The 22,795-nt window shown below is 43.8% G+C and overlaps 9 protein-coding genes across 9 annotated transcripts; 4 read left to right on the plus strand and 5 right to left on the minus strand.

Moving 5' to 3' along the window:
- Positions 1 to 385: 385 nt before the first annotated feature.
- On the minus strand, positions 386 to 1,386 carry P170DRAFT_441529 (DUF1761 domain-containing protein). The gene is made up of 2 exons (XM_024850333.1): positions 1,102 to 1,386; positions 386 to 1,009 (listed from the first exon to the last, which is right to left on the minus strand). Exons 1-2 carry the CDS (start codon positions 1,115 to 1,117, stop codon positions 675 to 677), a joined length of 351 nt encoding a protein of 116 aa, XP_024699381.1. The 5' UTR covers positions 1,118 to 1,386; the 3' UTR covers positions 386 to 674.
- On the plus strand, positions 1,351 to 2,679 carry P170DRAFT_468780 (uncharacterized protein). The gene is made up of 2 exons (XM_024852571.1): positions 1,351 to 2,000; positions 2,051 to 2,679. The coding sequence occupies exons 1-2, from the start codon at positions 1,744 to 1,746 to the stop codon at positions 2,532 to 2,534; spliced, it is 741 nt and encodes a 246-aa protein (XP_024699382.1). The 5' UTR covers positions 1,351 to 1,743; the 3' UTR covers positions 2,535 to 2,679.
- On the minus strand, positions 2,581 to 4,964 carry P170DRAFT_441532 (rRNA-processing protein MPP10). Its single transcript, XM_024850334.1, has one exon. It carries the CDS (start codon positions 4,874 to 4,876, stop codon positions 2,726 to 2,728), a length of 2,151 nt encoding a protein of 716 aa, XP_024699383.1. The 5' UTR covers positions 4,877 to 4,964; the 3' UTR covers positions 2,581 to 2,725.
- A 553-nt stretch (positions 4,965 to 5,517) lies between these two features.
- Positions 5,518 to 6,796, minus strand: P170DRAFT_441533 (NuoB/complex I 20 kDa subunit family protein). The gene is made up of 4 exons (XM_024850335.1): positions 6,659 to 6,796; positions 6,406 to 6,595; positions 5,990 to 6,345; positions 5,518 to 5,929 (listed from the first exon to the last, which is right to left on the minus strand). Exons 1-4 carry the CDS (start codon positions 6,699 to 6,701, stop codon positions 5,835 to 5,837), a joined length of 684 nt encoding a protein of 227 aa, XP_024699384.1. The 5' UTR covers positions 6,702 to 6,796; the 3' UTR covers positions 5,518 to 5,834.
- Positions 6,797 to 7,107: 311 nt separating this feature from the next.
- Positions 7,108 to 8,518, plus strand: P170DRAFT_514365 (uncharacterized protein). Its single transcript, XM_024855202.1, has 3 exons — positions 7,108 to 7,544; positions 7,601 to 7,897; positions 7,967 to 8,518. The coding sequence occupies exons 1-3, from the start codon at positions 7,485 to 7,487 to the stop codon at positions 8,153 to 8,155; spliced, it is 546 nt and encodes a 181-aa protein (XP_024699385.1). The 5' UTR covers positions 7,108 to 7,484; the 3' UTR covers positions 8,156 to 8,518.
- Positions 8,519 to 8,549: 31 nt separating this feature from the next.
- P170DRAFT_459596 (ACP S-malonyltransferase) lies at positions 8,550 to 11,009 on the minus strand. The gene is made up of 3 exons (XM_024851878.1): positions 10,671 to 11,009; positions 10,493 to 10,582; positions 8,550 to 9,698 (listed from the first exon to the last, which is right to left on the minus strand). Exons 1-3 carry the CDS (start codon positions 10,702 to 10,704, stop codon positions 8,650 to 8,652), a joined length of 1,173 nt encoding a protein of 390 aa, XP_024699386.1. The 5' UTR covers positions 10,705 to 11,009; the 3' UTR covers positions 8,550 to 8,649.
- Positions 11,010 to 11,071: 62 nt separating this feature from the next.
- Positions 11,072 to 14,770, plus strand: P170DRAFT_368590 (putative nuclear pore complex subunit Nup133; the record flags this gene model as incomplete). Its single annotated transcript, XM_024844870.1, has 2 exons — positions 11,072 to 14,372; positions 14,427 to 14,770. Coding segments are annotated over 2 exons (3,645 nt in total), but the record flags the coding sequence as incomplete, so codon positions are not given.
- A 292-nt stretch (positions 14,771 to 15,062) lies between these two features.
- P170DRAFT_70825 (uncharacterized protein) lies at positions 15,063 to 15,922 on the minus strand. Its single transcript, XM_024855342.1, has 4 exons — positions 15,890 to 15,922; positions 15,753 to 15,819; positions 15,519 to 15,675; positions 15,063 to 15,470 (listed from the first exon to the last, which is right to left on the minus strand). Coding segments are annotated over exons 2-4 (411 nt in total). The 5' UTR covers positions 15,754 to 15,819; positions 15,890 to 15,922; the 3' UTR covers positions 15,063 to 15,217.
- Positions 15,923 to 16,690: 768 nt separating this feature from the next.
- Positions 16,691 to 18,826, plus strand: P170DRAFT_441538 (putative COP9 subunit 3). Its single transcript, XM_024850336.1, has 6 exons — positions 16,691 to 16,728; positions 16,783 to 17,096; positions 17,189 to 17,425; positions 17,470 to 17,922; positions 17,980 to 18,132; positions 18,213 to 18,826. The coding sequence occupies exons 2-6, from the start codon at positions 16,935 to 16,937 to the stop codon at positions 18,708 to 18,710; spliced, it is 1,503 nt and encodes a 500-aa protein (XP_024699389.1). The 5' UTR covers positions 16,691 to 16,728; positions 16,783 to 16,934; the 3' UTR covers positions 18,711 to 18,826.
- Positions 18,827 to 22,795: the final 3,969 nt, after the last annotated feature.

The following is a 22,795-nucleotide window of genomic DNA, read 5'->3' on the forward strand; positions in this document are numbered from 1 at the left end:
CATTGACCTATCTGTACCGAATATACTTATGCTTTGACCTCGTTTGGCAGAGCAGTTAGTGGAGAGAATAGGAATAGTATGTATTAACAATGTCAACTTGTCTTGCTCTCGCGTTGGGTCTCCAGTTGCAGAAGACCCCGATAAGAAGTCTTCCACTATACTATGAACTCGGAGTAGAGTATATGCCATGTACCTGTGGCGGGGAGAGGAGAAAGGAACGGAGGAAAGGCATTCAATAATCTTCGGGACTATTGGGACAATCATCTCTTGATCCACCACATTCCACAGCACAGTTTGGTAAGGGACCCAATGACACCAGAAATCATGGCATGTTCAAGCCTAATGCATTGTTGCTAATTCTTGGACAAGTGTGAAGGATTACGTTGGTCGAGCAGTGCAACGCGGTGTACATTGTTTACATATTATAAGACCAAAACTATACATGGAAATCCGAGGGATACGGGTCCGCCGCATCAGGGCATTCACTTAATCAAATGGGTTTGTGCGCGTACCCCACCATGTCAGGAATAAACTCAGACCGACTGTTTCAAACACTCTACTCACTGCTCCCACGGCGACCGTATCTAAAGGTCTCTTCTCTGCGAAAACCTGGCTGATAAACTGTTTCCCAGGGGCGGGCATGTTAGCGCATATTGCCCGGAGACTTGGATCGATCATGTGGATATCACGCGGAAGGAACATACACCTGGGGCGGCGCTTGCCATGAAGATCAACCCACCCAAATACGCCGCACCCTTGTAACTCAGGGTCCCGGTTGCATTGATCAAAGCTGCGACCCCGTAGGTCTGGAGGGCACTCCCAGTTAGGGAACTACCCCAGGCAGCCGCGGCTCCAGCGGCCTCCTTCGATTTAAGGAACTCCTCTTTGGAATTGGCAGCTTGCGCCCGGTGGTAGGTATCGCCAAACACCGGTGCCAGTATACCTAACGACGCGGTGTGGGTAAAAAAGGTACCGAGTGCAATAGCCGATGGCTTCACGGGAGGCAGGTCTAGTTAACCCTCTCGTTAGCATCGAAGATATGCACGGCCAATGCCGACTCGGGAGATGCTGGAATGAGTTCAGTGCAAGCCAAGCACTTACAATGAAGAGTAGTCATTTTGGGGTTGGGGGGAGGGGATGGTAAGAAATCTCGAGAGGTTGCTTAGCTATGCTGGTGAAAGGGAGTTGGCTGGATGGACATGACGGTTCTTATGAATCAGTTCCGGTTGTGGTGTCATCATGGGCACACGAAGTGACGTATCTATGATCAAAAGACACTGCCGATATCGATGTTGACCACCGTGACATGGCATGACGTCAATATAGGATCTTGGAGCCCACAGAAAGAACACCGGGCGAGTTCCCAGGCGGTTATGTACGGTAAAAGGTAGAGCCTGGGGAATGCTATGGTAAAGCAGAAAGAGTCCCGCCAGCACTCCGGGCTCTCGCATCTCGATCTTCGATCTTATCTTTGATCTTCCGGGAATCTGGCGCCAGAGAAGAAACCCCCGGGCTAGAGCAAATTTTGAAATGGGTCACTTCAACCACCAATCCGCATTTGGCCCTGGGAAGGAGCTTTCCCCCTCCTCTTTGAATTTTATCTGAACCCTCAAGTCGGTTCAATCCTCCACCTTTAGCACTTCAACGCTCAATCGAAGCTACCGGTTTCCCACCTTGCATTGCCTTGAACCGGTCTCGCCCAATCTCGTCGTCTCATCCGCAGAAAACCCCGCCTCCGTCACCATGGAACATTCCAACAATCATAGTCCAACCCCAGACGGTGTTGATGTGGATCTCGAAGTCAGCGAATCTCTTGTCCCCATGCGGGATCTGAAAGCAGCTGAACAAAATACCGTATCCTTAGACGGTCTCCTGGCGGAACCCTTAATCCTCAAAGAAGACCTCAAGGAAGGGTGTGGGGGCCAGCTATGGCCGGCGGGGATGGTACTCGCAAAATATCTGCTGCGACGGCATCGCTTGGATCTCTCGAATAAAACGATGTTTGTAGTTGATCCTTTGCTTCCCACCGCATGTCTAACCTCCTTATCAGAATTGAATTGGGAGCCGGCGGCGGTCTGGTGGGGCTTGCGGTCGCACGTGGGTGCAACGTCGGGGAACCCCCAATATACATCACGGACCAAGCGCCTATGCTACCTTTGATGGAGACGAATATCAAAATCAACAACCTGGCCTCGACCGTGGTTGCTGGAGTGCTGAACTGGGGGGAGGCCCTGCCCGATTCTATCCCAAGGCACCCGGCCGTCGTCCTTGCGGCTGATTGTGTTTACTTCGAGCCCGCCTTCCCTTTACTGGTCTCGACATTAAGCGATCTCCTAGGCCCGGAATCCATTTGCTATTTCTGCTTCAAGAGGCGCAGGCGTGCGGATCTTCGCTTTATGAAAATGGCCAGAAAGGTTTTCGATGTGGAAATCATCACCGATGACCCTGATGCCGAAGCATACGGGCGAGAGAATATATCCATCTTCTCCATCCGTCCCAAGCACGGCGAGAAAAGGGCATCGCGAAGTCAATGAAGGAGAAAGCACTGTCCAGTCTCGCTAATTGCCGCAAGAGGGGAGTTACGTGAACATACAGGCTCCAGAGGGCGGGGTTTTTTTCCCGGGGGATATAGATAGATATACATGTATAGAAGGTATCCGGGCATGGAACTGAATCAACATATGCAACAAAAACTCCACCGTGGTCGTCTAAAAGCATCTGATCCCTAAAGCTTTAACATATCCGCCCCCTTCCCTCGGCTCCCGGAATTCATTTCTGAAACCCTGTTGCCCTGGATGTCAGTAACCTCACCCTGCTTTCCAATAACCTTGACGCCGCCCTTTCTTAAATCAGACACGACCTGTTGTCTCTCAGCTGCTTTCCCGGACGTCGGCTTGGAGTGATCAGTTCCAGATTTCTTCTGTTTCTTGTTCTGCCGCCGAAGCCTAGCCTTGTCTTCTCGCGTCATCTCTTCCTTTGAAACCGACACCCCGTTTTTCAACACCAGTTCACCGGCAGCCTTGCTATCGCCACCGGGAGTGTATATTTCCTGTGGCGCAAGAGTGACTGTATCAGTAGCGGTACTGGATGCTGTTGGCCGCGCATCCTCCATGGAGATTGTTGCCACATCAGTAACCACGTTGATACTTGGCTGTGGAGCTTTTGGTTTATAGTGCCAGTTTGAGAGGGTGTCCAACTGGGAGCCTATCTCCTTCCACAAATTAGAGATCTCAGTATGCTCTCGCACCAATTTTCGATCCTTTGGATCGACATAATTCGGGTCTGTCGCACGAAGGTGATCCGTCTCATAAAGCTCAGCCAGACTCTGCTGGGGTTTGGCATCATCCAATTCAAATCGCCCTCTCCTTGCATCTCGTGTATCTGAAACGCCAGGGTGTCGACGGATGATCTCATCGAACTCTCGTGAAAGAATCCGACGCTTGACAAGCTCCTCAATGTCCTCTGAGACCTCCGCAGTGACAACTGGCACTGGCTTCCCAACTCTTTCAAATTCCATATCCTCCTCGATGAGAGAGTTCACGGGCCTTTCGACTGCCCTGGCCTCGCCCCCAAGCATCCATTCCTTCTTGGCAACATTGGCAGCTTCTAGACGACGAATCTCATCCGCAATTTGCGCACGCCTCTTCTCATGGGTTGAACGCTGACCTTGAGCATTGCTTGATTCGTTGTCAGAGGCGTCCATTTCGCCAGCTGAACTTTCGTCGTCGAACAAATCGCGGCGCGCATCAGCCATCGCGCGATCTATCTCGCTGTCGTCAATCGTTTCACGCGGTTGCGTTTTTGGCAGGGGGCGGGATGCCTTGCCTTTGGCCTTGCGAGGAGGCGGTGCGAAGAAGTCGGAATACTTGATATCGCTTGTGTTGACCCAGCCGTTGTCATTCGAGTCACCGAAATCGCTGCCGCCCTCCGAGCTCAGCTCATTATCGACATCCATCTGGCCAAATGTCGGTCCCTCTTCGTCGCTCTCCTCATGTGAACTTCCATTTTCGGTGCCGGGATCATGTTTGGAGCTTGTGAATGAGCCTGCAGAGACCAATGGATTAGAATGCCAATTAATCTCTTCCTCATCACTCTCGGCATCATCATCTGGCCCACCCCTGGCATCCTGTCTCTCGAATGCCTCAGATTGCTTGTTGAACTCATCGATTGAGAAGAAGCCATCGTTGAGATTGAAAGGGTCTTGCGTATATGTATCCTGTGCACTTTGGCTGCCGTTTTTTATGCTTCCTGCATCTTCTGAAACACCGTCGTCCAACTCATCAGCAGAACTATTGGGTTCAGAGCCTGGGTGTGATAATGCGTCTGAAACCACTACTGATTCCTCGCTTTCCTCCCTGAGAACACCACTTGTTCGGTTTGCATCATCTCCGGAAGGGGTATTTGAGTCATCGTTTGACCATTCGTCGGGTTCAAGGTCCACGTTGTTGGGACGAGTTGCGGGAATCTGCGCATAGAGCAAAGACGCGTTCCGAGCACAGTCCTGTTCGATTTCTTGACTGGCAGAATCCAGTATTCTCAAAGCCTGCTCCCATATCTGATCGGAAGAGAAACCATCCACATATAATTGTTTCAGTTGCAGGATATAATTCTCGTTATCTTTGTCAAATGCCGGTCTCTTGCGTTTCCTATTGTTTTGCTGGCGAGCACCCTGAGAAGCACAAACCGAAGAGGCAAGCGCATCGACTATATATTTGGAAAGCTCGACCGATTGGGCATGAAGCTTGTTTGTTGGATGAAGAAAAGCCCATGGCGCAGACAAGGCTGTGTTGGTAATAAAATCACCGTCCCTCGAGCTAAGAACATTGGGGAGACCAGAAATTGCTCGATGATCAAGAAAAGGTTTTGCTTGGTTCATTTTAGCGTTGAACTAGCCAATACTGGTATATTGCCCCAAATAGACATAAAAATAAAGCAGCAAAGAGAGACAGAATTGTTGATCAAATTATTGAACTCGAAGATTATCACGGAAAGAAAAAAAAAAAAGTTCCAGAGATGGACAATCCTAATTTGGTTAACGGCAGGATCTAGTGCATGTCTGGTAGGCGGTGTCCGTGATGGCCCCCCACTTCGGCCTTGACTGTAATAACCTACTCCATATATACAGGTAGCCTTGATCTTTCTTGAACAGTCCCCAGCATATGGAATACAACTATCTCCCCCTTGGGCCATTGGTGACAGCACAGGTTAACTAGGTACTATGGTCTCATGATTCATGGATACTGCGCATCGGGCGCGATAATAACTTGACCCGTTTCATACCACAATCTTTGATTGATAGTACCTAGGTACCTAGGTACCTACTCTGGACGCCTTTCCGCCAGTCTATCGTAACGGAGCCTTGGGGTGTACCTAGCAATTTCCTTCCTACATGTCGTCTAGTCCAATTGAATGAAATCGCTCGATTAGCGGCGTCATCGTGTGTTCCTTGCAAGTCAGAATACTCGTCATCCCCCACAAACTGGTGCTTACTGCTCAAAGAGAGTACAATGGGCAAAGAAAACGGAAAACTGTCTGGGTTAAAGACAACTATTTGTGGAAAGGTGAAAAGAAAACTAGGCTATAGCATCACAGAAGCAGTCAGGCGAGGTAACTGGCCATCAAACAAAGCCTGCAAATTTTCGATGTCCTACGGATGCATTAACAGCACCCAGAACTTGGTCTAAAGTCGCAAAAATGCCATTGAGCAATAAGATACACATTCCTCCCCCCTCCCTCCGGAACAGCATACAAGTAATGAGTACATGACACATACCTTTTCTGGTTTCCAGCCAGGGGCCTGCTATTCTCACATACACGGGCTCCGCCTCACAAGATCAACGCCTGTACCACATACGCGTGATTCTCGTATGTCTCATCTTCTTTTGAAGCTGGAAAATACCATACATCAGTGCCTCAGATGTAGGTGGGCCTTCGGTTAATGTTAGCAAATATCATACAAGGAGTGGCGAATAATCAGGGGTGAACGAACATCCAGGCACATAGACGTCAACGGGGACGATTCTATCACATCCGCGGACAACGGAGTAGCTGTAATGATAGTACCCGCCGCCATTTGCGCAACTCCCCATACTGACAACCCAACGAGGGTCAGGCATCTGATCGTACACCTGTCGGAGAGCAGGAGCCATCTTATTGGTCAAGGTACCGGCGACAATCATGACGTCCGACTGTCGTGGGGAGGCTCTGAAAATGATACCTAATCGATCCTGATCGTATCTCGGCGTAGACAAATGCATCATTTCAATGGCGCAGCATGCAAGGCCAAAGGTCATGGGCCAGAGAGAGCTCTGACGCGCCCAATTGGCAACTTGATCGAGCGTAGTCCTGCGCACATTGTTAACAGGCGTTGAGATATCCACGCCTCACGACAAATGGGTCACCAACAAGACATATTGCATCGCACCCTCTTTCTTCTCCTGGCTCGCCAAAGGCACCTCCTTCCGTACCTTTCCAGATGCAGACAGAGATTGACCGGGTTGGCCTTGTCGCTCCAGCGCCGTCGCTGACTTGAGAGAAGAAGTCGAAAGCATAGCGACTGATTGGATCCGAGGTGTGCGTAAGAAGCCTGGTCGCGCTACTCAGTGTGAGCAAATCAAACGTCGATGGGTTCTAAGAAAAAAAAGTTCAAATTGCCTACCATGCAGGGCGCCCGGCAGGGCGCGTTTGGTCAGGAGTGACATATCAAAAGTGGGCGAATTGGCTGGGGATCAATATTTTAACGCTTCTCTCTCTTTTCACCGGCCTCAATTGATAGATGGATATAAGGGTAGTGGTGGTGGCAACCAAATATCGACCGAAGTGAGAGACATGGGCAGAAGGCCTTCATTTCCTCGAGGCTCCGCATGCACTAGTGACCTATGTGGAACCCGTCGTTCCGGGTGTTACGCAGGCAGTACTTGATTTGGCTGCCAATGGGGCGTGAACATGGTGCCGGCGCCGTTTAATACCGTATTGCCGGAGGCACGGTAATGGAACACTTAAGGTTGAAATCATCAGAGGGGCGTCTCGTACAGGTAAGATCAATTCAAAGCGGCGTCATTGGCCGCTAGTGTCCACTCTCCTTCTAAGGGGCACTTGAGCGGCCAACGGAGCAGTTCCTCAGCCCCTACACTAGGTACCTGAGGTATCTACTCCGGAGTACCTGTCTAACCTTCCTACCTGCCCACCTAGTAGCAGTGTAGGTGCTACCTAGAACGACTGGTACTTAACTAATTACCTACCTTACTTACCCACTTACCGACGGTACCTACTTCAGGTATCCCTAGGGACTACTACCTACCTACCACGGCCATTTTATCTACTACCAGGTAGTAGTTGACCAAGATACCTAGAGGTATCCGAGTCACAGATCTGGAAGAAACCGCGGGTTTGAGCACCCGTTCACTTGCCAATCAATCCTCTGTACCCCCACGGCTTGGCTTGTCGATGTTGCTGGTCTGAAACATAACCAACATTTTCTCAAGATGGAAATGAATAGATCTTCCCGGCCAAAGATTGCTTGCATCAGCGTAATTGGGAAAGCTGTGCGCTCCTCTCTCACGAATCCAAAGATGCATGCGTGCTAACAGAACCCTTGAAGGATAATCCTCTCCTCACCTCCCTCTTTCCGCCTTATCTCGGTTCAAGCATTGAATTCTCACTTCTATTGAATTCGTGCCTTGACGTATTTGAAATACGTCAGAAGCAAACCTCCGTGGATCAGGATTTAGGCTTGTTGCACGCCGTGGATGAGCGATTAGCAGTATATGGCTGGCTTACCACGACCGGAGTCAAACTGCTTGTTGTGGTGGACCTAATAGGGCAGGCCGTTTCTCCTAATGACGAAGGCCGCCAAATTTTGGCAGGAAATGGTGTGAAAGAATCGGATATGAAGCCGGTACGAATACCATCTCCGTAGGCGCCGATAGACCTTAGCGGCATCCCAGCTAACCAGATAGTTTTCCAGGTCTTCCGAGCTTTGCAAATGGCCTATATCCAACTCCTACAAAACCCGTTCTATTCCCCTGACGCCTACGGTCAACTAGCGAAAACATCTTCTGCGGCGTCAGATTCATTGCCTATTACAAATTCAAAATTTATCGCGGAAGTAAAGCGTATAGGAGAATCATGGGTGCCGGGTGCAGTCTCACTGTGAACCAAGCCATTTCGGTGCTATGCAGATGGTAGGGACTAATTTTCTAGTCTCCGGTCCCCTTCTCTCTGGAGGAAGTAGGTCCTTGAATTTATGAACATCCTCTTACTTTTCAAAAAGCCAGCGTTGAAATTCAATGGACTGAATAAGACATGAAACTACGTCAGGTGTAGGTATGGTCTAAGTTATAGGCCAAACGGTTTCCATACCCGCGTCGCTCATGATCAATCCGGTATTACCTGAGACCTGAGCAGAGGCAGGAGGCAGACAAGGTATAAAAATACCCAATGTTGATGTACAGATGTTTTTGTGATATCTCCGGTAAACAATTGTATCTAGATATCCCAATGAACCAAGTAAAAGGAGAAAAAGAAAAAACCAAAAGAAAAATGAGAAGCAAAAAACAAATAAATAAAAATTAAATGAAAAGACTGCTAAAGTACATCAATAAGCCTAAGCGTAAAAGTAGAGATAGCTGAAGGCCTGCTCGGACATTTTCAGTGGCCCGAAAGGTCAGCTTCTGTTTGCTCCAGAGCAGTCATTACCCTCTCAAGCTCGCGGGGATCACAAATAGCCCAAACACCACCACCCTGTGTGGCAACCCTGCCGACACCTTTGCCTACCAAGTTCCTGCCGACCTTGCCGGGACCTAAGCCAAGCCATCGCTTGACTCCTTCCTCCTGATCTAAAAACCTAATACTTTCCCACCATCTCACCGTCTGAACGCATTGTTTTGACAGCAATAGTTTGAGCTGCTCTCTAGAGGCAAAAGGACGACCGGAAACGTTTGATACACAGGGCATGTACGCTGGAAAGTTTATTGTGATATCATCCAGGGCACTCCTCATGTACTCGGCAGCGGGTGCCATGATAAGGCTGTGGAAAGGGCTTTCACTGTTCAGCCTCACAGCACGAGGATCATGGCCGCCGAATTGGCGAAGCTGAATGAGAAGGGTTCTTATCCTGTCCAGGCTGCCACTGAGCACTATTTGGTTTCTGGAGTTAATATTTGCAATCATCACGTGTTCAATGGGCGGCATTTGGGAGCTCGAGTCGTCTTTCAAGCCAGGCGATGAAAGACCAAGGAATTCATGAATAGCTGAGAGCAATTCGTCAAGATGTTCCGGTTCGCAGATTAACGCTACCATACCATAGGTTTCACCAGACTGTTCAGTGGCATGGCGAGTGCACTGGGCCATGATTTCAGCCCGTCGTCGCACGATTTTCAGAGCATCGCTAAAGCTAAGGTAGCCGCCGGCCACCAGAGCCGAAAACTCTCCTAGGCTATGCCCAAGCGTAACGTCCACACGTGATTTGATGTCGAAATCAAACCCTTCCTCCAAGATTCGCAGGATCAAGATCGACGTCGCCATTATAGCGGGCTGTGAATTTTCAGTCTTGTTCAGTTCCGAATTGGGCCCTTCCGAGATGAGACGAGATAGCCCAAACCCTAGAATCGTATCCATCTCATTGAGAAATCTTTCGGTAATGTATGGGAAGTCATGGGCCCAGGAGGCAACCATTCCCACCCGTTGTACCCCGTGACCTTACCAAGGAATTGTCAGTGAGGATGAAACTCTTAAGGCAAGACAAACAGAGAGAATTCAGACCAGGGAAAAAAAGGGCGGTTCGCAGTTGCCTTTTGAGCGAGGATGTATAGAACTGCCTCCAGCACCTTGCGGGTTCAAGTCTTGGCTGGCATTTGGAGCGAGGATGGTACAGCGTGGTTCGGACATGTAAACCAGTCTTGGGTTTGCAGAGAGCTGGTAGCATTTTCCTTGGATTGCGCCCCGCTTGGCGACCCCCTAGGCCCTTTTATCGACAAGCCAGAGCTGGCATATGAGCATTATCATTCATCAATGTTCGACAAGGCTGAGGATGAGCCGGCTACTCGGTGGATGATAGATGACCTTCCCGAAGTCCAGATCTATGGCATGCTGACAACTCCATCACGTGATTAGGACAGGGTTCTTTGTAATGTCGTCATTCCAGGTGAGGCCGTGAAGTGTAAGTAGAGCAGATAGCTTTGCCAACGTCGTAGGCTGCCGCGGCAGGAAGATTCCTAGTCCTACAGGGGAAGGTAAGGTCACTTTCGAGAGGGCCCACAAACGCCTGTGGTAGCGCTACATCACGCCGCGTTGTTATTGCCGCCCTCGATCTCACCGCCTTCGGAAACCAGCAGCTATCCTGGTTTGAATTGCCTTCACTTTTTACTTTATTCTACATATGCGCAATATTGACATACCCGGACCAGCAACGCACGTGTGCATGGCAGCATCATCCCGCGTTGCCAACGTCCGCTACTCTTGAACCTCAGTCTTCTTGCCAGATGAATTGAACAGCCCGCTCCGTCCTTCGCAAATCCTCGATTGATTGCGACAATGTTTGTACCGAAAGCAGCACTTACATCGACAGGCTCCCTACGCAACCCTCGAAGGCGTCAGCGTACGGGCTCCGATGACTCTGTAAACCCACCAAGTGCCAAAAGACAACGCTCTGCTTTACGGAATGAAGACACCAGGACGTCTTCGGAAAACCAGGCGGGCCAGCATAGTTCTGATGAGTCTTTGGGATTTCCAATGCGCTCGATCTCGGATGAACGCGCTGCGTCTGTTGCCGATGCTTTCTCCAGTCCGAAGGAGATACCAATTAGGGTTCTTCAGAAGCCCGAGAAAGAAGTAAACAAACTTGACGCCACCCTTGTCCTGGTCTGTTACTTTACGCCTGTCCCTCGCTCTCCCTAGTCACTGCCTCGAGAACCACCTAGCTGATGTCTCCGGAGGACAGTCAAAAACAGACTTCTATGAAGTATCACAACTTCCCACGTTACCGGATCAACTACGTAGCTCACGGTCCGGTATGTAAACCCCGCGCGCTCTTTGTCGCTGTGATTAACAAGATAAAATAGCACCTTTAACGTGTTTTTTCGGAACTAGCCTGGGGTATGCATTGGCTATGACAAACTCCCTTGCAACAATTTGGCCATATTCAATTGCCGCCTCGTCACCTTCACCCGCCGATGTTTTTACGCTATCCATACCCGAAACACACAAGGATCCTGCAGAAACAGTTCCTTTAGGTGTACTATTATCTGCTGCGACAAATGGTATTCCCGGCCTGATGATTATCATGCCCCACAGTGGAAAGATTGTGTATTGGGAAACCGTTACTAGTGCAGCGTCTTTGGGGTTGCAGAGAGGGAAACAGACAGGCATTCAGGCTCAGGTAAACAATTTGTCTTATGGGGAACAGGTGACAGATTTGATCAATTGCGAGCCTTCTGGAGTCTTGGCCACGTTTTCTAGCGGACGTGTCGCGCACATAACGCTCAGAGACCCCCAGGGCAAGCCCATGGTGAGTGCGAATTTCCTCCGGAACTCACCAACCCATAGCCGGGCCAGTAGCTTTTTCGGGGGTATCAAACACGTCCTTGGAAGCAGTTTCTGGAAGAAAGACCTCGCTGCTATTCGGGCAGGTCAGTCGCATCAGCGTGGGCAACGCGATGTCATCATTGCCACCATATCTGGTGATGTCGAAATTTGGGACACGCATTGGAACAACGGCAGCATTCTCAGAAAGCAGTATGACATAAAGAACCACCTCAACCACTTTCTCAGGGCCCACGATATGGATATTATTGAGGATTCTAGTCTTCAGATACTCGACTTTGCACTCAGACCCTTGAAAGGCAACACAACGTCCTCGCCAGCCGAGACCGCCGGGGGCTGTCAGATCCTGTTGGCTATAGCGCTGCCTAACTCGAAGGGCAACAGTATTTCTCTGGTGCAGATGGATTTGTCAGAAGAGGTCCATATTCATTCTATCGCCTCTATTGATCTGTCCAGCGTTTCTGCTGACTTTGATACCATGAAACCGAAATTGCTTGTTCCCCACCCTGGAGATACCGCATTCGTCATGATAGGACATTCAATTATACTTGCGTCTTTGACGCAAATGAAGAACACCGTTTCTGGCACTCAGTTATACCCAGATACCGATCAAAAATCGCGGGTTGCGCATGATTCGCTTACTTTCCGCTCAGGCAAAGGCTACGAGATCTTAGGCAGTTGTGCCGAAAACCAAACTGTCGAGGGATCACGTCCTGCCTGTCTTGTTATGGTCCGAGATTTTGGTCTTATTCGTGTGTCGGCATTCCCTCGTCTAACGACCGAGAACAACGTTGAGAATGCCGGCGTCTCCGCTAAGCAAAGAATCGAGCAAGCGATATTTTACGGAACAATGCTAGGCAATCCTCTGTGTCTGAATAGAAAGAGTGACTTGGATTTCCCTCCGGGTGAGATCGAGCAGGCTGTACTGGAAATTTGCTCCGAGTTACTACACTCCACCTCGAGATTTGTACCCACAACAGCAATATCCATGGATCAGAACTTGCGGTCACGAGCAAAGGCCCTGAATGATCTGGCCTCTCTTTTAACGGCACTGAATTCGACTGTTAACCGGCGAACTTGGTGGGAGCTGTTGTGGGGCGCAGAGAAGCTCGCAGCTCAACGGGCCTTGTGGAAATTGGAAGAGAATGCTAGGAGAAGCAAACCCTCTGTGCCAACATTACTCAGTCACGTCATTGGAATCATGAGCGATAAATTCAAAACTTGCAATGATAACCCAGCGGATGAAATTGATCCGGTGCGCAGTTGGCTCATGTACGACACCTTTCGAATGGAACACATTGTTCCATGGATATTCAATGCCATCAAGCCCCAGAAAGGACATTCCACAAGGCAAGGGCGAATGATGGCCGAACAGATCTACGAAGCAAGTGAGCTTTCTCTCGCCGTGTTGGAGACCGCTTTTCGATACCGAGATGAGCATGCCAGTCAGTACGGCATTGGCGATGGATATCTAGAAGAGGGCATTTTGATAACCGGCTACGAGGGCCTACCAGAATTCTGGACGTCGAAGAGCATTAGCTGTGTGGAGACCGGGCATCTTTTGGACCTGGAGCTCGACAGCTGCAGATTATGGATTCAAAAGGCAAATTCGACCGTCGAAACCCCTGAAAACCAAACCATCAGAAGAATTGCAGGAAATTGTGCCCGAAAACTTCAAGTTCTAGGCCTGATGCACAGTGAAAGAGTCCGGTGGCTTAACGCTCAAGAAGACCCAAAATTGCTCGAAGAGAGTATCACTACGGAGCAAGCACTTGTCAAACAACGCAAATGGCAATTGTTCAAGTTAGCGGGTATCGGACAACTGAAAGACGCTATTGCCATGGCCGAGAAATTCCGAGATATGGGGGCTTTGGTAGAGCTCATAATCGAGTTACAAGATCAGACCAAAAGTGGAAATCTCCAACAAGCATTCCTGGGAAAACATTCGGGTAGTGAGTCAGAGGACTTAAGTCGGAAGATTGGCTTATATTTTGAGAAGTTTGGGGAGCCATGGGCAGATGCCTTCTTCTCACGACAAATATCGATGGGTCAGCCCGGGGTCTTGTTCGCGATGACAAAGTTCCAACCTTTCGTTACGAAATTCTTACATAAATATCCGGCTTATTCCCGCTTAGGCTGGATCAATGATGTGCTTGGCGAACATAATTTTGACGTTGCTGCTCGATCATTGGAGAACCTGGCCATTGAACATGAATCAGACATCTGGAGTCATCGCGCCCAGTTGTCTTTTGCAAAACTTGCCAAGTTGGCGTCGTGGGAGGAAAGCAATTGCGCAGACAATGCAGCTCTCCATCACGATATCCGGCGTCTTGAGGACCTCGCAGAAATCGATGCAGTTCAGGAGGTCGTCCATGCCTACATCACACCAGTATTACAAGGCGCGATTGATCGCAGAGCTGAAATCGATCTAGCTGTGGATCACTTCGGAAAATCAACTACGGAGGACAAACCATCGCTCCGTGAGATCCTACGCGACGCTTTAACTCGAGTAATCAGCCGACAGGTCGTCGGTGTGGAGCGATTAGTCGATTTTTTGACATTGATGGACTCCCCTGGTGATACAGAACTTGATCAAAATGAATTTGCTGGGAAGGAGTTCTACCTGGCTTTGCGTGCCATTCGGCTCAGCCCTTACGGCCAACGCGACCCACTATATAATGCGGCGTTGCAAAAGCTGGTATGGCGAAGATGCATACTGAAAGACAATTGGAAGGTTGCAGGACGAGCCGTTCAGGAACTAGATCGTGAATTTGAGTCTTTTCTCTATAATTCTGCTCTTTTCCGTACGCTCGATTTGTGCCTGAAAGACCGTAAGTACTGATACGTCATAGAAACATACATGCACTGACCATACCTACCCAAAGGACAAAACGAAGACAGTAATGTTTCGCTCTATGTGCCAACTTCTCCTCGGGATGTGTCACTCACGGAGTCGGATCTGGACCTTCTTGTGTCTCGTTTCCCCCTTGAGCAACGCACTAGAATTGGCCGAGATCTTGAGTTAGAGAATGAGAGCTTATCTCAGAACGTTGAGATCGGGAAGCTTGAATTTTGGTTTAATCATCTCGTTACATCTGCTGAAGACGCTGGGCCAACGACAAGCACCGCAAGCATCACAGACCAATCTACGAATCACCAAGGGCAGGCTGAACAATCCCCACTGTCTGCCGAACGGATGGAGACGAAGTCTCGTCTAAACTGGCTCTAATCCTTCCTACCGTTGAGCTCCTAACTTCTTTTCTGTTGCCTTTTGCGTTGCTGTTCGAGTCACTCCCGACCATTTCCTAGAAGCAAAGAGAAAGCTCTGGCTCAATGTGTACATCGAATTAGTCGGGAAGATCTTGATTGGGCAGCGAATGACTACATAATATTTTCATTATGTTCAAGGTAACTGCAAGTCTTATTTGGTGAGGTCCACCGGGAGGAGGGCATCAATATCTAGATTGTTTCGAGACGCCCCACCCTTTAATAAAATTCAACTAGCTGGGAAGATGTGATATTTAATTGTCCGGCATGCGTTTCAGTTTAATGATTTTGTGATCTGCAATCTGTAGGCTATCAACTGATAGTTCAACCAAGTATCAAATAGAACTCATCTAGGCCACGGAACACGGAACCACAGAGATAACAAAAAGGGCCTGGACTTCATCTGATCCTAAGTGCTTGAGTTGTGGACTCCATTATCCTTGCTACTGTTCATGATACTGCTATGTTTACTCGCAACATCCCCTCCTGCAGCGCTAGTGGCATTTAACGGTTCGTGCAGGTTTGATTTAAAGACTGGCTCCAGTTCTGTGGTTTCGAATTTGGTTCTGAACTCCCCAATGCCCCGGGCACTACTGTTGGAGTAGCGTCGAGCGTTTGTGAGCGTGTAGTCATAGTCTTGGACTTCATCCCCTGAGCGGCCCCTGCGATTATAATTAGGAGATCCATTGTTTAGAAGATCAAAAACCTACCAATTTCTCTTTCCTCCGCCGTTCTTCTTGGTTTTCCGGGGATCAGCATCAACTGGCCCAGATTTGGTGAAGAACCGTGAAAGTTGCTCGTGGGGTGTAGCTGGTGCATTATTGATTAATGAATGGTCTCGGTCGTTGGCCTTGTGAGAGCGTGTCACTAAGTCTGTTAGCAACGATAGATAATATAGACCCTACTCCACCGGCATTATTCGGTCCCATTGTGGTAATAGTTACTTGTCAGTATTGTTTTAAGGCCAGTCACCAAGATCTGTGCGAAATGTCATCAAAACCTAAGTACGGTCTTGTTAACTTCAATCGTGTGTTTGCAGAAAATACGATCAGTCAGTGTCTCAAGAAGACTAGTAACTCACTGGGGCGACGTGAGAAACATACAAGAAAATTTGTAAGAAACAGAGGGAGAGAAGGGGGAGAGAAACGTGCTTGTAGCTTCAATTTAAAGGCAAGAGATTCTGGGTAAAAGCTTTCTCCGGGAGTTACAGATATCAAGTTTGTGCAGGTACAAGCGTAGTTGGAATATGGGATGTGTGTTTGCTCTTTGTGGGTTTGCCGCTCAGTTGCCTGATGCATGTTGACCTTGAAGAAATGATAGTAAGATATCCAAGTACTCAACAAATAAACAACTAAGCAGTATTAGAGAACAATGTGTCACGACGGTGCGTTGATAAACATGGACTATCGCAAAGACAGCATTGACGAGAGAATGCAAATTCAAGGAAAGAAGAGATAGGCTGACAGACTCGCATTATTAGAATTTGCCGTACTCACAGTGTGAAATCTCGAGATTGGTGGTAACTCCCTTTGGTGTACTGCAGTAGCAGACAGCAGGAGGTAAGGCAGTGTTGGGATGGACAACCCGATGGATTGGATTAGAGGCATGTGACATCATACCGAAGACCTCGTAGGAACTGCGGGGTAGCTAAAGGTACACCTGCCTGATAATAATGGGAATCATCATGGATACATTGCCAGTAAGTAGGTATGTATGTATTAAGCCTAGGTGCTAAGGTACTATAATAAACCGCCCGGAGAGTCAACCACACCTGCAATAGGTAGTATGGTAGCCAATATATTATAGGCGCTTAGGACAGACCGTATCCTACCACATCCTTTCTGCTCCGGGCTGGCTTGAGGTTACTTGATTTTTCTCCTCGTAAACTTACGGGATGTTGAATGAATAATCATACTCTGGGTGCGTCCGGTTTTGGTGGTGGAGGCCACTGACAACTACTGATCGACCCGACAGTTTGTTGTCTGATTACGTTAACTACCTAGTTGCTTACTAGTAGATGCTGGAGAACTCAATCCCTTCTCTTTACACTCCAAGCTGCTTGGCTTCTGGCAACTTCACTCGGCCTTCTCAAGCAAATCAGCTACTCATCTTACTAACCCACAAGAATGGCTGAATTACTCCCTCGACTGACATCCGTATCCTCGCATTCACATGTCGCAGCGAGCTGTGATGAAGCCTGGAGCATCCAAATAAATGATCTGATTGCCTTTCTCAAGCAACCCAGCAACGCATCTGCGATCACCTCGTCCAGTGACTACCTCTTAGATGTAAGTGAGCTCTTCATAATCAGGCAATTCAGAAACTTTCCCATACACTATGGAAGAATAATTGGCTTATTTTGATCATTCCGTTTTCCTAGAACCTGGACCCTTCCCGGCACAGTCTAGCTTACCTATTTGTCTTTCACCTGCATGTTCAATCCATCCAGAGAACAACCAAAAGTCCCTTACCAAGCGAAATTCTGCCTGGTGGGAGGCTGTGGCTAAACGCAGTTCATTTCTTACGGCACTTTGATCCTGTACAAATCCGATATGCGGGCATGGAATGGCGCCAGCTCATCGAGCTTGTTGCTCAAGCTGCGCAGCTAGAATCAAAGGTGAGCTACACATATATTCTACCTGCCTTGACTGACTTAAGAAGCCACTTCTCGCAGTTTTGGTCATCAGAGACTCGATTTTCCGGCTTGGTATAACCGACACATTCACATCCGTACACCTTTTGTTTGTTAGGTTATCTCTTCTTGCGAAAACATACACTCATGCGCTGCCCATTCTCGATCGACAAGTCTGTCATTTGCCTAATCCTTCCAACCAAGGCTACCAGCAGTACCGCCACTTGATTCCATGTACAGAACATGGGCACAATGCAGCACTCGTTCCTGAAACATCTGGATTTTCGGCCAAGCTAGCATATCGAGACCACTTGAGCTATTTCCTTTGTGGTGCAATGGTTTATACAGTGCTAAAAGATTGGAACAAGGCGATTCATTGGTTGAGTATAGTCATCTCCTCTCCTGTGACAGGACCTGTCAGCAAGATTATGGTGGAGGCGTACAAGAAATGGCTTCTAGTTAATTTGCTGGGACAGGGAAAGGTAATATCTAGACAGCCTCTTCTTTGGTTGCCGACTGACTTTGTTCTATCGCTATAGCTATCATCCCCCCCTTCAGTAGTCCCTTCTCATGTGATGAGGGTGTACGAGGCCTTGACGAAACCGTACATGTCATTGGCCGAAGCTTTCGAGAAGTGCCATTATGAAAGATTTCTGAGAGAAGTCGAAATGGGTCGCACCATTTGGCATATAGTAGGTCGTGTTATTTCTATTCCATCCGGAAGAGGCGGCTAGCAGTAGGAAAAGCATCGTCATACTGATCACTTTTTAAGGACAACAATACGGGCCTTGTGTCCCAGCTGGCCCCTGCCTTTGATAAGTTCATCATTCTGAGGCTTGGAAGAACCTTTTCCGCTCTCAAGATGTCCGATGTAGCGTGGCAGCGATTCAGCGCCGGCCAATTATCTCCCAGGCAGATAGAGGCATTTGTTGCGTCACTTGTGATGTCGGGGCGTGTCAGCGCTGTCTTGTTTCACCTGAGAGACAATATAAATTCCACAATGCTTCGCTTCGCTTCCAGAGGAGGGCAAGCTCTTTATTATGAACGCCACTTGCGGACAAAATTAAATTTTGAAAGCCAATTGGTGAAAACAATTGCGAATGGGATTGACCATAGCAAGTCGGGCCTGGGATTCAGCAATGAACATTTCCAGTTCCTGCACAAGAATCAAAGATGTGTTGATACCCCGGCGAGGGTCGCGTTTCTTGCAGAAAGTCAAGCTGACAGTCAGATCCATGGTGATGAGGATATTATGGAAGACCTCCATTAGTCTGTCCTCTCTGGTCATTACATCTACGCATGCTTTTCTAATTATGATTCATGATAACATATAGCCGCTTCTTGGTACGCATAATTATAGTACTAGGTAGGACGTTAGAATAAAACAATCCCGTACTTTTGTATAGCATTCGTATAGTATTAATACTTCCAGGTCCTGAAGAACTTCTGCTTCTGTGATTTAAACCGCGTCTTTACTAACACCTACCTACCGCCCTCGCTTAGGGAAAACACGAAGCCTAAGGTTATTTTGATTCTATGTATTTAATTTTTAATTGTGTAAGATATCTTATTCTTCTCTTGATCTTAAGCTTTATAAAGTTAAAATTATTTAATTCTTTTGTTATTACCGAAGGTAGGTATGCCATTGCTGGGAGAAGGAGTCCTTCCCTTCATAGAGCCCTTTGCTGGCTCTTTTTCTTATACTACTGCTAGTATACAGTATTTGCCTTAGTCCTCAGGCCAGTTAATCTTTAGTATTATACTTTATAAAGGACTGTAATGGAACTCTAGGTTTTAGAAGACTTTCTTATAGCTTATAAAGTTTTGTATTTTTGGCTAACCTGTTGCAGCTAGACTTCGACAAAACCCATTAATATGTCCAACATTTGGACCTATCAGCAAACCCATATGGGTTATAGGTTCTTTTTTAATTGGTGGACCTATTCCAATAGGTTTTCATAGGTTTTTAATAGATACCCATAGACTTCGGCAGGACCCATGGGTACCCATCTAAAACCCATTGATGGGTTGGGTTTTAGGTCTAAGTCTTAGACTCATAATAGATTATAGGTTTTATATTAAAATCTATAATCTATTATAGATAACCTATAAATACCTATATTAATATAAATAAAATAAACAGAAAATAATCTTATATCTATATAATTTATATTCATTTATTTATAATTTTAAGTATTTCAATTATATATAGAAGTTTGAAGTCAAAAGATTTAATATAAATAAAATTATCCTAATATTATAATAATTATAGATAATTTACTAAAATTAGATTAACTACATTTTTTTAATAATACTTGTAATTATTATCCTTTTTATACTTATATTTCTTTTTAGATATTTATAGTTAAATTTTATTTTTTCATAATTAATAATTTTTAATATTATTTTTTTATCTTTAGTAAAATTAATACTTAAATTAACTAATTTATAAAAAAAAATTTTTTAATATTTTTTTTCTTCCTCCTCCTCTCTATTTGTTGCGCGCTGTTATGTTCTGCCTTTGCCTTCCACCTTCGGGCGAGGATCTTCTTGGCGAGGTTCTTAGTTAGTATTAAAAAAGAATAACTTATTAGAATAGAATAAAATATTATTATAATTAATAAGCTATGTCTTATATAGTGGCATGTCTTAATGATCCTGGGTGTCTTCGGATTATTAATTCTTTTACTTTTTTTAGTATTTTCGTGATAAATTAGGCTTTTATTATTTATAGTTATTAGGAGTCGGGTTTATAATCCTGTCATACTAATAAGTATTAATTTTTATTAACTATCTTGTTTAGATTATTGTTAAATTCTTTAATCTATTACTAATAATTATTATAAAGACTTTGTTTAAAATCTATGTTTTATATATTTTATTTATTACTAATTTTAATTATTTAAATATTTAGAAACCGGTCGGATAATGTTATGGGATAGATGTCTGAGGCACATAATACTCGGCTGGTTAGCCTTGTTGCTAACAGATAACTTATTAATATATATAAAATCCCTGAGTTCCTGAGCCCTTTTCTTAATATTAGTTATTTCTTTTTATATATAAGGTGTGGTATATCTAGTAAAGGTTTTTGCCTCTAATATTAAGAATCTTATTAACTTCTAATATAAAAACTAGCTGTATATTAAATAAAAAAAAAGAAAAAAAATTAATGAAATAAAAATTAAATATTAGCCTAGCTACTTTATAACCTAATAGCTAGATAAAAAAGAGTAAAATAATATATAATTAAATAATAAAATTTTTATTAATATATTTAAAATACTAAACATGAATAAATAAATTATTAGATTATTAAACTTTAAAATATAATTAATATATGTTGATCGTACTCAGCGCTCCTCCTTTGCTTCCATTGCCTAATATAGCTTAGTGCCGCCCACAGTGGCTTTTTTATAGCTAGGGACATCTTATTCTTATAAATAAGAATATATATACTTTATTATTAATATGCTCACAGGTTATAAGCCTAGTTCTTAATTATTTTACTTAATCAGAACCTTATTTTAATAATTAGATTTAATTTTATTTATTAACTTTATTTAAAATTATATCCGGGGTCCGCCTTATTAAAAAATAATATTTATTATTAAACAGGTTTATTTTATAATATTTCTTTGGTCTTACTGTTCTATATCTTATTTATATAATTTTTTATTTATTTAAAAATATTATGGCGGAATCTACTTCTTTTTAATTAGATATTAATTGTCACCGGCGCTTATCTCAGCGCGGAACACAGAACAACCGGACCGCCAGAGGTCCGCAAGGTTACCAAGGCATTCAGGAACTAATTCCCGCGATAATATTATACACGGGAAACCTCTTATTTAAAGAGATTACCTGCTTAACCCTTAAAAAATTAAATAATTAATTTTATTTATTTTATATCTGTTTTTTAATTTTTTATATCTCTTAATATATAGTAATTAATTTATAAATATATTATAGGCGTCCTAAACTCTTTAATATCTTTATTTAAAAAAATTAAGTATCCGGAATAGAACTTTTATAATTATTTTTTATAATTTTAATTATTTTATTTTTACCTTGTTATTATTATATTTATATACAGGCGATCTTATAATAAATAAAGATATTATATTTATTAAATATTTTTAAATAATCTCCCTTCTGCCTCAGAGGAAATAATTTAATTTTTTATATTAAATAATAATTTTTTTTTATTTAAATATTTAAAAACTATTATTTTAAGTAATTTTTTAATTGTAAAAAGGCTAGTAGTTAGCTTATAACCCTTTTATTAATATAAATAATCTTTAAAATATTAATAATATTAATTAAAATTTTAGAAAAAAATTTTAGAAAAAAATTAAATTTAAAAAATTAGAGATCTTTAGGGGTAGGAACCTATATTAATATATAATTTTTATTTAAAACTTAAAATAATATTTTAAGAGTAAATCCCGCTTTTTTTTTTAAAAAAAATAAAAGTCTTATATATAAAGATATACCTATTAAAATCTTTCCAAAATTTATAATATTTAAAAATTTTAAGATTTTTTTAATAAAATAAATAAAAAATAAAGAAAACCAGGAATAAATCTATATTTATAATTTTACTTAATTAAAGTAGGGCCTTAATTAATTTATTTAAGCTATATTAAGTAGATATATTTTTTTTATAAAGCTTATATAAAAAGATATTAACTAGTTTTTTATTAATTATTTTTTTAAAATATTATAACTAGATCTATAAAAAAATATTAAGCAGGCCTTTAAATTATTAATTAATAAAAAATTAAAAAGTTTTATTAAAATAGATATTTTAATAAAATAATATAAATAATTAGTAAAATAAAATAAAAAGTCTTACTAAATATTATAGTTATATAATAAATTATTTTTTAAGGATAGATATTTTTTTAAGAAGGAAATTTCTCTTAAAAAAAGAACTTTTTTTAAAATAGTTTTTTTATTTTATAAAATAATTTTTTTAATTTTTAGAGCAATAATATACTATATATAAAATATAAATATTCCGAAAAAAAAGGCAGTTATTTTAAGTAACAGGCCTTTAAAAAAAAGTATTTAAATAAAAATAAATATTATTTTATTTATAAAAAAAAATATTATTCCTAAAATTATTATCCTTAAAGAAATAAAAAATTATTTATAAATATAATCTTTAATAAAGTAAGATCTTTAATAATAAAAAAAGAGAATAATTTTTTTTTAATAAAAAAACGCGCCTTTAATCTTTAATATAATTAAATCTAATATTTTATTATAATTTTTTTTTCTCCGCGCGGATATTTAACTATATATAAAAGAAAAATAAACTATTATAAATATATTATTAAATATAAGAGT

The sequence above is a fragment of the Aspergillus steynii genome, assembly GCF_002849105.1.
Source record: "Aspergillus steynii IBT 23096 chromosome Unknown P170scaffold_10, whole genome shotgun sequence".
Taxonomy (NCBI): domain Eukaryota; kingdom Fungi; phylum Ascomycota; class Eurotiomycetes; order Eurotiales; family Aspergillaceae; genus Aspergillus; species Aspergillus steynii.

Excerpts from the sequence above, each read along its gene's own strand:
- P170DRAFT_459596 (XM_024851878.1), bottom strand. The coding sequence starts at position 10,704 with ATGCTGGCCCGCCTGGTTTTCCGAAGACGTCCTG. Across the intron at positions 10,583-10,670 it reads GGTTTTCCGAAGACGTCCTG|GGTTGCGTAGGGAGCCTGTC; the intron begins GTGTCTTCATTC and ends GACGCCTTCGAG. Across the intron at positions 9,699-10,492 it reads TGCGAAGGACGGAGCGGGCT|GTCACGGGGTACAACGGGTG; the intron begins GTTCAATTCATC and ends TTCCTTGGTAAG.
- P170DRAFT_441532 (XM_024850334.1), bottom strand. The coding sequence starts at position 4,876 with ATGAACCAAGCAAAACCTTTTCTTGATCATCGAGCAATTTCTGGTCTC.
- P170DRAFT_468780 (XM_024852571.1), top strand. The coding sequence starts at position 1,744 with ATGGAACATTCCAACAATCATAGTCCAACCCCAGACGGTGTTGATGTG. Across the intron at positions 2,001-2,050 it reads GATCTCTCGAATAAAACGAT|AATTGAATTGGGAGCCGGCG; the intron begins GTTTGTAGTTGA and ends CCTCCTTATCAG.
- P170DRAFT_441533 (XM_024850335.1), bottom strand. The coding sequence starts at position 6,701 with ATGTCACTCCTGACCAAACGCGCCCTGCCGGGCGCCCTGCATG. Across the intron at positions 6,346-6,405 it reads GGTGCGATGCAATATGTCTT|GACTACGCTCGATCAAGTTG; the intron begins GTTGGTGACCCA and ends CAATGTGCGCAG. Across the intron at positions 5,930-5,989 it reads TGACGTCTATGTGCCTGGAT|GCCCACCTACATCTGAGGCA; the intron begins GTTCGTTCACCC and ends CATTAACCGAAG.
- P170DRAFT_441538 (XM_024850336.1), top strand. The coding sequence starts at position 16,935 with ATGGCTGAATTACTCCCTCGACTGACATCCGTATCCTCGCATTCACAT. Across the intron at positions 17,097-17,188 it reads CCAGTGACTACCTCTTAGAT|AACCTGGACCCTTCCCGGCA; the intron begins GTAAGTGAGCTC and ends CCGTTTTCCTAG. Across the intron at positions 17,426-17,469 it reads CTGCGCAGCTAGAATCAAAG|CCACTTCTCGCAGTTTTGGT; the intron begins GTGAGCTACACA and ends TGACTTAAGAAG.
- P170DRAFT_514365 (XM_024855202.1), top strand. The coding sequence starts at position 7,485 with ATGGAAATGAATAGATCTTCCCGGCCAAAGATTGCTTGCATCAGCGTA. Across the intron at positions 7,545-7,600 it reads TCAGCGTAATTGGGAAAGCT|GATAATCCTCTCCTCACCTC; the intron begins GTGCGCTCCTCT and ends GAACCCTTGAAG. Across the intron at positions 7,898-7,966 it reads AAGAATCGGATATGAAGCCG|GTCTTCCGAGCTTTGCAAAT; the intron begins GTACGAATACCA and ends ATAGTTTTCCAG.
- P170DRAFT_70825 (XM_024855342.1), bottom strand. Across the intron at positions 15,471-15,518 it reads GGCGGAGGAAAGAGAAATTG|GGGCCGCTCAGGGGATGAAG; the intron begins GTAGGTTTTTGA and ends TTATAATCGCAG.